The sequence below is a fragment of the Phyllobates terribilis genome, unplaced genomic scaffold (genome assembly GCF_046119375.1).
Source record: "Phyllobates terribilis strain yellow unplaced genomic scaffold, ASM4611937v1 Scaffold_2__4_contigs__length_985480577, whole genome shotgun sequence".
Taxonomy (NCBI): domain Eukaryota; kingdom Metazoa; phylum Chordata; class Amphibia; order Anura; family Dendrobatidae; genus Phyllobates; species Phyllobates terribilis.
The window spans coordinates 61,061,785-61,076,548 of NW_027362762.1; the positions used below are offsets into that span (position 1 = coordinate 61,061,785).

The window sequence follows — 14,764 nt, forward strand, 5'->3', positions numbered from 1 at the left end:
AACTTTTTACTTTTTTTTACTTTAAAAAAGGCATTTGATTTCTAATTCCGAAAAGCCTTTTATGGAGTTTTTTATGGGGATTTTACTGAAAAATCCTCATCTAAAGACCGCTTATAAAAAGATGCAGTTTTTGGCGCTGTTTTGATACTGTTTTTGATGTGTTTTTTTATGTGATTTTTAATGCTTTTTTAATTATCTTATGGGGTGTATCAATAGGGCCCCATTCTGGATGTGTTACCGCTACAAAAACCTTGCCAAAAAACGTGTGTTTTTCCGCAGTTTACATGCTGAACATGCACCAAAAATATGACATGCCATTTTTTTTAACCAGCATTAAAAATATGCAGAAAAAATTCAACATGTGCACTATAGGCCCTTTTTTTTATTTTAATCAATGGGAATCTTGGTGCAAGCAGATTTTAAACATTTTTTAATATGGATTTTGGCGTGGAATCCGTGCCAAAAATCACAATAAAAGCCTATATCTTTACACAAGAGACCTCTGTTGTAATATATTCTTTTCATCAGTCCAGCTGCTGAAATCACTGGCGATCACCAGGTAAAGGCTATGGGGACCACACATTTCTTCTACAGTGGCCACTAGAGGGCAAATGTAGTATTACAGCGCAACCTTTCAAATGATTGGTCTATACACGTAATCAATCGTGCTGTTGGTAACTTCCCCAATAGGACATCCTGATAGATCCTTAAAGGGGTTTTCTACTTTCAGGAAAGTGGACCCCAAACACTCTGAATTACCTAAAATAACAAATGGAGGAGGAAATCTTCTTCTGTGGGTCCAGCACCAGCCATTAAATTGTCACTTAATTTTCTACTTTAAAAAAACATTAATTTAATGTGATTTCTTAACTTTTATTCTAAAAAGTTGCTTAATATTGATTTTCTTTACTTTTTTTTTCTGTGTGAAGGTAGCTGCCATCCTCCGAAAAAGAAAATTAGATTACTACCTGTACAGACTGCTGCCCGAGCTCCTGAGGTCGACTTCCTTCTTAACTGCAAATGGAAGCCTGTATATTGCCTTTTTCTGTATACTAAGGTCAGTATTTCTTCCCAATGCTTCTTATTGCTCGTTCTCGGACACAGCCATCCATATTTATCTGCTGGTGAGCTAAGATTTAGTTCCCACGATCTGGACGCAGCATATTTTTGCTGCGTCCAAAACGTTGCATTCTATTGAACGCAGGTAAATCCGCATGTGTTCACTGAACCATGTGTATTTACTGCATTCAATACTTTCTAGTGGTCAAATTTCTGTTTCAGAGACTAGAGACTCCGCAAGAGACATTGACTTGCTGCGGTCCTGAAAGACGCGCCTCATGTCAATGTCCACTTGTGATCCGCAGCCTCTGATGCACGCATAGTGGACATGGAATTTCTAGAAATCCCATCCACTATGCTGTAACATCTGGACGCTGCGGGTTTGACGTTGCATAAATACGCTGCATAGTATACATTTCATTACTATTTGGTACCATTGCCCTTAAACTGAATGACTTTGGTCAGACGTTTGGGATCTCCTTCCACAAGCTTCTCACAATAGTTGGTCGGAATTTGGGCCCATTCCTCCTGACAAAACTGGTGTAACTGATCCAGGTTTGTAAGTCGTCTTGCTCGCAGCCTTTTCAGCTTTGTCCATAAATTTGCAATAGGATTGAGATCAGGGCTTTGTGATGGCCACTCCAAAACATTGACTTTATTATCCTTTATCCACTTTGTTACCATTTTGGCAGTATGCTTCAGGTCATTGTCCATTTGGAAGACCCATTTCCTCCCAAGCTTTAATTCCTGGCTGATGTCTTGAGATGTTGCTTCAGTATTGCCACATAATCTTCTTTTCTCATGATCCCATCTATTTTGTGAAGTGCACCAGACCCTCCTTCCTCAAAACAACCCTACAACATGATGCTGCCACCCCCGTGTTTCACAGTTGGGATGGTGTTCTTAGGCTCCAAGCTTTTCCCTTTTCCCTTCAAATCTAATGATGGTCATTATGCCCAAAAAGTTAAATTTTAGTTTCATCAGACCACAGGACATGTCTCCGAAAATTAAGGTCTTTGTTCCTGTGTGCATTTGCAAACATTAATCTGGCTTTTTATGTTTCTTTTGGAGTAACAGCTTCTTCCTGGCAGAGTGGCCTTTCAGCCCAATATTGATACAGTACTCATTTCACTGTGGATATTGACACAATCTTACCAGCTTCCGCCATCATCTTCACAAGGTCTTTTGCTTTTGTCCTTGGGTTGATATGCAAATGTCGGACCAAAGCATGTTCATCTCTGGGACACAGAACCCGTCTCCTTCCTGAGCGGTATGATGGCTGGACAGTCCCATCTTTTGTGTACTTGCATATAATTGTTTGTACAGATGAACGAAGCACCTTCAGGTATCTTTAAATTGTACCCAAGGATGAGCCAGACTTGTGCAAGTCCACAATTCTCTTCCTGATATTTTGGCTGATTTCTTTAGACTTTCCCATGATGCTACACAAAGAAGCAGTGTGTTTCAGGTGTGTATTAAAATACATCCACAGGTGTGTCTCTAATTAACTCGAATGTTGCCAAAAAGAGGCTTCCAAACACATGACATCATATGGGCAGTCCGGAGTTGTTTAAGGCATAGTAATCTTAGTGTATGTAAACTTTTGACTTTGTAGTAAGTAATAAAAATGCCTTAAAACATTCTCTCTCTCTCACTATTCTGGCATTTGGCAAATATTAAAAATGATGGTAATCCTAACTGACCTAAAACGGGAAAGGTTTATTCTGATTTCATGTCAGATATTGAGAAAAACATTCATATGTGTCTTTTTATATAGTGTATGGAAACTTCTGGTTTCAACTGCAAATCCATATAACAATTAATGGAGACGGAGCTGATTGAGAGCGGGCACCACACTGGCATTGAGCAGTCTGCCCTTCTTTATTTACACACTTTTTTCTGTATTTTTTTAAAATAACCCAATAAATGTTAGATTTCTTTACATACAAGAAAGCAGCAAGTTTTTATTTCCCTCTTTCCTGGAAATAAAAAACGTTATTTAGCTGAAACTGTGTCCATCGGTGTCAGCGGGCGCCCTGCGATCCTCTACGGCCGCAGATAACCCCTTTAACTGTTCCTTCCTTATCTGTGTAATTAATACAGTTGATTTTTTTTTTGTAGGCAACTAAATTAAACATAAAGCAATTAAATTAAAATCACCCTGTCTGGGGTGTTCCCCCGGGGGGCTTATTCATACAGATGCCGTATCTCATCCTAGCGCTGTGTAAACCAGCGAGTGCCGGCCTGGTGGATATAGATGTCTGACCTGCGGAGGTTTTCTGTTCCAGTATTTGCTAATAACTGTAAAAAAATAGTGTAATTTAAACAAGGTAATAGGCAATTTCCCATCGGCCTCCTGAAATCCCGCTCTGGAATCAATTATCCCAAAATTCAAATGAGGGGATGTAAATGGAGACATGAGTGGCCCGGTTTTCCGGCAAATTTTCTGGATATTTATACTGTACACTGCAGTTTAAGGGCTTATCTCATTAGAGATCATTTCTTTAAAAGTTCAGCCATCGGGGCGATCAACCTCTTGCCCCCCCGGGTCCTTCCTTTTCCATCTCTCGGCAAACAGATGATTCTGGTAGGGGAAGCTTTAGCCGGACGGGCATAAGAATGACCATCCGTGAAATACAAGGCAGTGTACGGAGTGGTTCGCCATTCTGTCTCGTGTAAGGGGCTCCCGTACGGTGGACTCCTGTTGTCCATATTCCCTAATGGGGCATAGGAAAAGGAGTTGGAGAAAGGACCGGACAAGAACGCTTAATGCCAAAAGCTAGAGGCCTTCCTAGCGGTGAGGGAGTCAACCGGAGCATGTGCCTTAGGTGCTGAGTGCCAGGTGGACCGCCATCTAGCCACTTGGCTTTCGCCAGAGTATTCAGATACTGCGCTAGGGTAGGAAACTTTACTTAAACCCCAAGAGAAAGCCTGGCATACGCATTTTGAAGACGGTCCACCGGCCCTTACTTGATTGCCAGTTGTTCCCTCTTCCCCACCAGAATTGTGACAACCGCATTTAAAAGTTTATAAACATGGTGGCCATCTGTTCTGACGGCCATTTGCCCCCATGTGACAATATCTCGGGACGCCGATGGCTTACCACACAAGCCGGGGGGGTCTACTGGAGAGTTCCCCCATGGTTGCCATGTTAGCACATCTACGAAGCCCAATTATACTACAGTATTGCAGTGTATTGTAGAGGTGATCGTTGGTTCAAGTCCTCTAGGGGAACTAATAAAATATCAAAATAATCATTTGATACGTGGTATCACCATTACTGTAGTGCCTCGAAGGACAAAGTTACCAGATCACTTTAACTGTAAGGTCAACATTATAACAACAAAAAACTGTAAAAAAAATTTCCCTTCCCACTTGCAATTTTTTTTCAGTTTTTTGACAGTAAATAAGCCTGGGGTTCACTATACATGGTAGTACATGGGCAGTAGGTTTCATAACATAACGCTAATGGTATAATGATCTTTTTTATACCTAGACCTGTACCTGTGACAAGGGGTATCTACTGTGTCTATAGGAAAGAAGGTTTCACCATCCTCCTAGAAGGATTCTTTACTGTAAGAGCTGTGAGACTATCATACTCTTTGTTACATGGTGTTGTGATGTCCAAAGATCTGTATAATGGCCTGTTTTGCTCATACCAATAACCGTGACAAGGGATGTGTCTACTAGGTCTAGAGCAAAGAAGGTTTCATCACCGTTCTGGAAGGATTCTTTACTGTAAGAGCAGTGAGACTATCCTACTCCTTTCCAAAAGTTGTTGTGATGTTCAAATAATTTTTATACCCATGCCTATAACCGTTACAAAGGAGAAAAAAAGAAGTAAAAAAGTTTCACCATCATCCTAGATAGGATTCTTCACTGTAAGAGCAATGAGTCTCTCTGCCACATGGTGTTGGGATGCTCGAATCATTGAAAGAGTTCTGTATGGATACGGATGCCTTTCTTGAAAGAGATATTGATTGCTTTGTTTGGGGTCGGGAAGGAAATTTCCCACCGACTATACGGTAATTGATAACTACATGATAGGGCTTTATTTAAAAAAAATAAAATAAATTAATATATGTCTATTTTCAGTCCTACGCTAGGTTTACAGGGACATATTTCTGCCTGTAACCATGGTCGATCGATATTGATTGTGCCGATCATGTACAAGGACTTTGACACAACAAGGTCCTTTTCACACAAACCAACGCAAACTGTACGGAGATGAATGATCGGTAAAACGATCCTTTGGTCTCCATACACTTTCCTTGTTGGGTCAGCACACCTGGTTACGTTGGGAGATGTGCTGCCGATAATCATAGCGAGGACTTTTAGGCTCTCACAAACCATCCCCTTGGCGCAAGGAGTAGCGTTTTGCTCATCCGTTGGTTGATCTCTTCTGTCTTTACGGACCTTTGTTCAAGATCTACTGGAGTCCTTCTGTGCTTGTTGTTTTTTTTGGTATGTGGCTCCATGCACTCACTTTTTTGCCGAGGGGACTCCGTTTCGATTCTTGCCACGGGACTTCACAATTACTTGTTGTTTCTTCTTCCTTCACCGTATCGGTGCACACAGCAGCAGATTCATCCTGCTACAAAGTCACCAATACATGTAATCCTGTACATATGTTCCAATAAACCATAAATGTAGCTAATTGCAACCATCTTTGTGTAACTTAGCAGTAATAGAGGAGGACGACATTCCGTGAAGATCCGGTGGCGCATGCGCCGGTCAGAGCTCCAACACTCAACTGGATTGTTTTCCAATCCAGCTACAAATAAACAGATCGGAGCATTATACAGAACAGGCTCCCCGGAGCCATAACAATCAATTAACGGACTCCAAAGTATATCTCACGCAGAGCGAGGATTAGGATGAAGAAGCTCTTACTGACACACAAGGCTTACTGAATTTGTTACTAGCTATTTCAGCTTGTACAGAGTCTACATCATGTTACTAAAGTGAGAGCTAATCTATAGGGATGGGATAATGAATAGAAACGTAGGTAAGGCAACATTCACATCTGTGTATGACCCAACAGTTCAAACGTGACTAGGTGGTTCAGAGGAAATCTCTGGTGACTCTAAGATTTGGAGGACATTCTTGGTGACCTGGTGGTTTGGAGGATTCTCTGGTGTATCTGAGGACATCCTTGTTGATCTGTTGGTTCAGGAGACATCACTGGCGACCTTAAGGTTTGCTGGACATCCTTGGTGACCAAGTGGTTTATTTATAGGACATTTCTGGTGACCCGGTGGTTTCAAGAACTTTCCTTTTGACCTGATGGTTTGGAGGATATCCCTGGTGACCTATTGGTTTGGAGAACATCCTTTGTGACCCAGTTTGGTGGTCTGGAGGACATCCCTGGTGAATCAGTGGATCGGGGTCTCTGAGTCACCACATCCTTGGTGATACATTGGTTCAGGGAACATCCCTGGTGACCTGAAGCTTTTGAGGATATCCCTGATGACCAAGTGGTTTATTTATAGGACACCCTTGGTTGCCTTGTTGGTGTGGAGAACATCCCTGGTGACACAATGGTTTGGAAGATTCCTTGATGACCTGTTGGTTTGGAAGGCATTCCTAGTGATCCATTGGTTTGGAGGCCATCTGCTGTGAACCATTGGTTCTGAGGACATCCCCAGTAACCCCGTGGTTTGGAGGAAATTCATGGTGACGTTGTGGTTTGGAGAATATCTCTGGGGACCCAGTGGTTTGGAGGGCATCCCTGGTGACCCAGTGGTTTGGCGGGCATCCCTGGGGACCCATTGGTTCAGGGGACATCTCTGGGGACCCATTGGTTCAGGTGACATCCCTGGGGATCAATTGGTTCAGGAGACATCCCTAGGGACCCATTGGTTCAGGGGACATCCCTGGGGACCCATTGGTTCAGGGTACATCCCTGGGGACCCATTGGTTCAGGGGACATTTCTGATGACCCATTGGGTCAGAGGACAGCCCTGCTGACCCATTGGTTCAGGGGACGTCCCTGGTGACCAATTGGTTCAGGGGGCATCCCTGGTGACCCATTGGTTCAGGGGGCAACCCTGGTGACCCATTGGTTCAGGGGGCATCCTTGGTGACCCATTGGTTCAAGGGACATCCCTGGTGATCCAAAGGTTTGTAGGATATCCCTAGTGACCCTGTAGTTTGGAGAAGATCCCTGGTGACCCATTTGTTCAAAGGATATCCCTTATTAATCCATTTGTTTGGAGAATTGTAATTATAAATAGTTGTGCAGGAATCGGACAATCAGCGATAATTTGTTCACTTTTTGCTGTTTTATGATGATCTTTGAGTTAGTCTACATTACATCTCCTGCCCCTGCAGATGTGTTACTTTTAGCTTTTTATAAATTTCTAGGTTTAACGTCCCTTTAAGTCTTTGCAGGTGAACCTGTAACCTCTGGGATGTGTTACTCCTTTAGTATAATGGCTGTACCCATCAAGATCAAGTAATAAAAGTTAGATAAATCTTCCAGAAGTAGAAATCTTCCGGGCCTGTCCTCGTACTGAACCAGATGATCAGGACACGTCTTTTCTCCTAGTTACACAATAGAACATTTTGATAAAACTGTAAGCCAATATTCTCACTTTCACCAACCTCCATGTTCACAATCGGACGACGTCGTCCCTTGATTGATTGGTGTTTCTCAAAAAATATAATAATCAATATCAGGACGGCCTGAAAACGGGGGAAGCGATGGTGGAGCCTCGGGAAAATGGCTTCAAAATTCCTAGTAAAGTCTGTGGCTCAGCACGTAATGAAGAGCAGCTGCCAAGGATTAGGGCTTCTGCGTGCACAGAGACCGGTGGCGTGCCGGCACCTCTTTACTCAGGCTGTTGGATTTCTCACTAGACCCTTCACAACCAACACTGCTTTCCTGTACTACTGTTATCCTTTCCTTGCTCATTTTTATTAAATCTGATAATAACCCCATTGTCACACAAGTTCAGTTACTCTCTCTCTGCAGAGTGTTTAACCCCCTTCATTTTTCATTTTTTCTTTTCTTCTTCCCACGGCTTCAACTTTTTTTATTCTTCTATCGAAATTGCCGTACGAGTGGCTGTTTTTTATTTTTTTTTGCAAGACAAGTTGTAGTTTTCATTCATTGTACCATATAATGTACAGGAAAAAACAATTCCAAGTGGGGTGAAATGGTGAAAAAACCCACAATTCCGACATTTTTTGTTTTTAATGCTTTAATTGTGCTGTAATGACTTGGAAAATTGATTCTTCTGGTCAATGCTATTATTTGTATAGTTTTTTTTTTTCTTTACTTTGGTGGTAAAAAAAAAAATCAGAAATAAAACTTAGTTTGTTTCACCATTTTTTGAGCCCCGTAACTTTTTTTAAAAAAAAAATTTTGTTAATGAAGATGTGGGAGGGCTTGTTTCAATTAAATTTATTTATTTTTTGCTTTATGGTGTTTACCATATGGCTTATTATCATTTGGTATATCAGACTTTTACAGACCCGGCGATACCAAATCTGATTTTATTTTTATTTTTGATGGGGGTAAAAGGAGGGTGATTTTGAATTTTTAATATTTTTTTAAACTTTTTTTTCTTTTTTTTAATTCTGATTTTGAATTTTTAATATTTTTAAAACTTTTTTTCTTATTTTTTTTAATTCCATATGGGACTGGAACCTGCAATTGACTGCTTGTTCTGTTCACTACAATACATCTGTATCGTTTATATGTAGCTCCACCTGTTGCTGGGCCTCACAGGACTGTCGACATGGTAGCCATGGGGGCATTCTGTAGTCCCTGTGCAGTCAAGGAAAACCATCAGCAACCTACGATCATATGCTGTGTATGGTGCAGGCTCAGCTCCTGAGCCCGATCCATTTGACTGCACCCGCTACATGACATAATTGTATGTTGTGTAGTGGGAAGGGGTTACGGTCAGGTCTTACAAACTATGCACATAGCCTTTTAGGAGATGTAGCCCCTATAAAAAATTGTTTATTAACTGTTCTAACAGCTGCCCCCATATTGCAGAATTTGGGTGCCAGGTGCACCCTCTTTGTGGCTAAGAGGATCAGTTCATTATTCCACCCACTGGATTTGCATGTCCCAGCCTTGCTTACAGGTGATTGACAGCACTGCCTTGTCTGAAGTGAGCATTGTCTGCAGAGAAATCTCAGGCCAGTGCTGTCAATCACCAGTGAGAGAGGCGGGGACATGCAAATCCAGTGGATGAAACAGGGCATTGAGCGTGTTGGCCACACCGAGGGTGCACTGAGCATCCTCATTAGCATATTTGATTAAACTGTAGATTCTGCAGAATGGAGGCAGCGATTAGAACACTAAAGGTGTGATTTTTATTGGAGTGATATTCCCTACAAGGCTGATACCATAGTTTATACCATCAGTTTAAGTTGACCGACTCCCTTTAAAAGAAATAAAACATGGAAATGAATGGCCTTTTAGTAAAGATTCAGTGGGGGCTCCTGCTGTAGCGACTTGTCTTACAACCAGAGATGACATTGATCTCAATTTAGTCATAAGGAAAAGTGAAATTTACCTGATTTCCAGGGAGAAATATAAAATTATTTGTGGATTTCTCACATTAAATATTCTTAAAGGTTTTTATCACAGCACTTTGAGACCATTTATTTTAAATAATGCAAGATATATTTCTATTTGATTTATTATGTTTGCTTATATAACCCCCTACATATTCACATTGTCCTCCTTGGGGCTCACATTATACGTTCCTTATCAGTATGTCTTTGGAATGTGGGAGGAAACTGGAGAACCAAGAGGAAACCCACACAAACACGGGGATAACATACAAACTTCACGTTAATGTGGGATTTTAACCCAGGACCCAACATTGCAAAGCAGTCACCGTGCATGTAATGATGAAGCCTACAGAGCAGTTTGGGAGGGGAATGATTCTGATAAGGACGTTATATAAGGGGTTTGCCTACAGAGGGAGAGACTGGCAGAAAGTACTACCTGTACCTACATCATTAACATGGAGAGTAGGGAATGTAGTACTATCTGTGCCTGCTCTGTTTACAAAGAGAGAAAAGAATGCAGTACCATCTGTGCCTTCATCGTTTACAAGGAGAGAAAGGAATGGAGTATTATCCATGCCTTCATTATTTGCAAGGAGAGAAGGGGATGCGGTACTATCTGGTCCTTTTTGTTTTACACAGAAAAAGAGACACCTATATAATTTACATGTAGAGAAGGGAATGTAGTACTATCTGTACCTGCATAATTTACAAAGAGAGAAGAGGATGCAGTACTACCTCTGCCTTCATTATTTACAAGGAGAGAAGGGTATGCAGTACTATCTTTGCCTTCATCATTTACAAGGAGAGAAGGGGATGTGGTACTATCTGCTCCTTCTTGGTTTACACAGAGAAAAGTAGAGACTTTTAGATGGAGAGGAGGGAAGGTAGTACTAGCTGTACCTGCATAATACTATCTGTGCTTTCATCATTTACAAGGGTGTGCAGTACTATTTGTACCTTGATGGTTTACACGGAGAGCAGTGGAGACATTACTGTCCGGACCTACGTCGTTTACATGGATTAAAGGGGATAAAGTAGTATCTGTAACTTCATAGTTCAGAAAGAGGGAAGAGGGGACAGTACTATTTGTACCCACATCATTTAAAAGTAGCTGAGAGGGTATAGCACAATCAGTAGCCACATCATTTGTACGAAGAGAAGAGGTGGCAGTACTATCTGTGCCTATATTATTTACAAGGACAGAAAGGGAGATAGTGCTATTTTTAATTCTGTCACAGGGAGAGTAAAGCAGTGCTGTCTGTACCTTCATCATTTAGAACAGGAGAATGGGAGACAGTAGTACTGTCAGCACCTAAATCATTTACAAGTAGAGTTGGAAAAGTACTATCTGTGCCTTAATAATTTACACGAAGAGACACGAAATCGGTGCCAGCAATGTGTACATCATTTATAACAAAAGACGGGTAGGCAGTACTATCCATCACTACATAATTAAAGGAAGAGCGGTGGAGACAGTACTATCTGTGCCTCCTTATTTTTTGGGGAGAAAGAGCAAGCCAAACTTTCCTGTCCTAAATTTTAAAGGCCCGTTTAGAGACCATCTTCACAGAATCGCGTACTGACATGTCACGGTACAACGTGAAGTATTATTACGCTTCTACATCATGAAACGTACCTATACATTGTGTTGTAATTACTGTTTTTATCTCTGCTCATTATTTACCCTTTGTAATCAAGCAACGCTGGCCCTTTAATAAACTTCCACCGTTTCCTTTGCAATGAAATGTTTCCATACTGAAGAAAGGATGGAGAACATAATGATTCGTCCTGGGTCCAAGCCATAAGGAACCATGTTTACAGAGGTCGCTTCATACAAAGAACCATTGTTTCGGGAGAAATGACCTGCATCCCTGTCCGACCCATGAAAACCAGTGTTCCATATGGTTTTTAACCGATTCACTGCCTAGTGTACAGCCTCTGTGTATTGTAACGGCATCTGCTAGCTAGGCGATGAAGAGGAGTATTTAATTTTATGTATTAATTGTAATTCTCTATTACAGGAAGATTCTGGGGAAATTTTACTTCTGGACGCCAGGGTTTGGTGCTGCTTTGCCCGCGTCCTATGTCGCTATCCTGATTGAAAGAAAAAGCAGGTAATTTTTTTTTCAAGGTTTTTGAAGTAAATTACATATAAAGTAATACAATTTTACATTAGGTAATTACATAAATGGCAAGAGTACCATCTCTATATACATAATTTACATATGGAAACAAGGACACAGTACTATCTTTGCCTACATGTTTTCTAATTAAATGTGTCTACACCATCTACACAAAAAGACAGGAAGCAGTACTATCTGTGTCTACACCATTTACAGAAAAAGACAGGAAGCAGTACTATCTGTGTCTACACCATTTACAGAAAAAGACAGGGAAGCAGTACTATCTGTGTCTACATCATTTACAGAAAAAGACAGGGAACCCAAACTATCTGTGTCTACATCATTTACAGAAAAAGACAGGGAAACAGTACTATCTGTGTCTACACCATTTACAGAAAAAGACAGGAAGCAGTACTATCTGTGTCTACACTGTTAACAGAAAAAGACAAGAAGCAGTACTATCTGTGTCTACACCATTTACAGAAAAAGACAGGAAGCAGTACTATCTGTGTCTACATCATTTACAGAAAAAGACAGGGAAGCAGTACTATCTGTGTCTACATCATTTACAGAAAAAGACAGGGAAGCAGTACTATCTGTGTATACACCATTTACAGAAAAAGACAGGGAAGCAGTACTATCTGTGTCTACATCATTTACAGAAAAAGACAGGGAAGCAGTACTATCTGTGTCTACACCATTTACAGAAAAAGACAGGGAAGCAGTACTATCTGTGTCTACATCATTTACAGAAAAAGACAGGAAGCAGTACTATCTGTGTCTACACCATTTACAGAAAAAGACAGGGAAGCAGTACTATCTGTGTCTACATCATTTACAGAAAAAGACAGGGAACCCAAACTATCTGTGTCTACACCATTTGCAGAAAAAGACAGGGATGCAGTACTATCTGTGTCTACACCATTTGCAGAAAAAGACAGGGATGCAGTACTATCTGTGTCTACACCATTTGCAGAAAAAGACAGGGATGCAGTACTATCTGTGTCTACATCATTTACAGAAAAAGACAGGGAAGCAGTACTATCTGTGTCTACATCATTTACAGAAAAAGACAGGGAACCCAAACTATCTGTGTCTACATCATTTACAGAAAAAGACAGGGATGCAGTACTATCTGTGTCTACACCATTTGCAGAAAAAGACAGGGATGCAGTACTATCTGTGTCTACACCATTTGCAGAAAAAGACAGGGATGCAGTACTATCTGTGTCTACATCATTTGCGAAAAAGACAGGGATGCAGTACTATCTGTGTCTACATCATTTACAGGAAAAGACAGGGAAGCAGTACAATCTGTGTCTACATCATTTACAGGGAAATATAGGGGCAGTCTTCTTTGTACATAAATTACTCATAGGAAAACAAAGAGTGCATCATTTACAGAGAAAGACAGGGAGGTAGTACTATCTATGCCTATATAATTTACAAAGAGTCAGGGAAGTAGTACTATCTGTGCCTACATTATTTACAGAGAAAAACAAAGAGGCAGTAGTCTGTGTGTCTGCATGATTTACTTATACAAGCAGGGATTGCCCACATAATTTACAGAAAAAGACAGGGTGGTCGTACTATTGGTGTCTACATCATTTACTGACTGATAAAGGAACGCAGTACTATCTGTGCTTACTTCATTTCCAGGGAAAATCTAGGAGACAGTATTGTCTTTTTTTTTCTGCATAATTTCTGTATGGAAACAAGGATTGCTTACATCATTTAGAGAGAGAGGGAAGCAGTAATATCTGTGCCCACATCATTTACATGGAAAAACAAGGAGGCAGCACTCTGTAGCTGCATAAGTTATGTATGGAAACCGGGATCTCCTACATCAGAGAATCAGGACTATCTGGGACTACATTATTTAAAGGGGAAGGTGGGACGGCAGAGATAAATAAGAAGGCAGTGCTCTCTTAGTGTAAATAGTTTACAAAGACGCATAGCTATTAGAGCCTACATCATTTACAGAGAAAGACTGGGAGGCAGTATTATGTAGGCCTTTGTCAGTTGTAGCGAAAGATAGGGAGGCGGTATTACCTTTACTTATATGTTTTTGCAAAAAAGACAGGGAGGCAGTACTATCTGTTCACATCATTCACAGGGGAAGTAATGGAGGCAGTACTATCTGTGCCTGCTAGATTTACAAGGATAGACAAGGAGGGAGTACTATCAGTATCTGTATCATTCACAAGGGAAGTAAAGAAGACAGTACTATCTGTGCCTATTAGATTTACAAGGAGAAATAGGGAAGGAGTACCATCTGTGTCTACACCATTCACAAAGCAATAGAGATGGAGAAAACGCTATCGTATTTTGCAAGAGTAGATAGGAATATTTGGACCAATTACATTTAAAATGAAGTAGGGTAAGGCAGTACTATCTGTGCCATTAATAGTTATTTATATTTGCAATTGGAAATAAAAAAAAAAAAATTTCTTTAAAGTGGCTTAACTGAGGGATCACTGCGGGACATAACAGTTTGCTAGCCATATATACATAGGGAAGATTTCGGCACGGCTCCAGCATCCTTTCCTGCCACGACAGCTCGTGATAGAATGTGAGGACGTAACAGGTGCTTCTTGTAATGTGGGAGCGGTTTCTTAAATCTCCCAGAGCCGCTCACTCAGCATTTCCCCACACTTCCCAAGCGTGGGGTGCCTCTTTCATTGAGAATTTGGATGATTGTGAATACTTGGGAAAGACATCTGTCTCCCGTTACCACGTCCTGGTGGCATCTGCCTCTGGTCCACCAGCTGTAGCAGATAGTGAGCTGCTTATTATTATATGTGCCTCGGCATGTGTTAATTTGTCCTCATAAATTGTCGTTATCTGCTTTTGACTTACTGGTTTCCAGCTGTCAATCATGGAAAGCCAATGTGGAAAAGCCAAAATCTTACGAGACCTCGTTCAAATCTGGACTATGGGTTGGTCACAAAATTTACCTGTGAGACTAAAGTATCTTTGAGAAGGCTTCCCACAAAAAAAGTAATGTTCTAGGCTTTCGAAATTTCTAGACCAGTGGATAATGGGTT

At 40.9% G+C, this 14,764-nt stretch overlaps 1 protein-coding gene across 1 annotated transcript in view; it reads left to right on the forward strand.

The window, feature by feature from the left end:
• The window catches only part of TMEM135 (transmembrane protein 135), a 433,297-nt gene that overhangs the window by 61,503 nt on the left and 357,030 nt on the right, over positions 1–14,764 (forward strand). The window contains exons 2-3 of the mRNA XM_073662037.1: positions 930–1,057; positions 11,616–11,708. Coding sequence (XP_073518138.1) covers positions 930–1,057; positions 11,616–11,708 — 221 coding nt within the window. The remainder of the gene's footprint in view (positions 1–929; positions 1,058–11,615; positions 11,709–14,764) is intronic.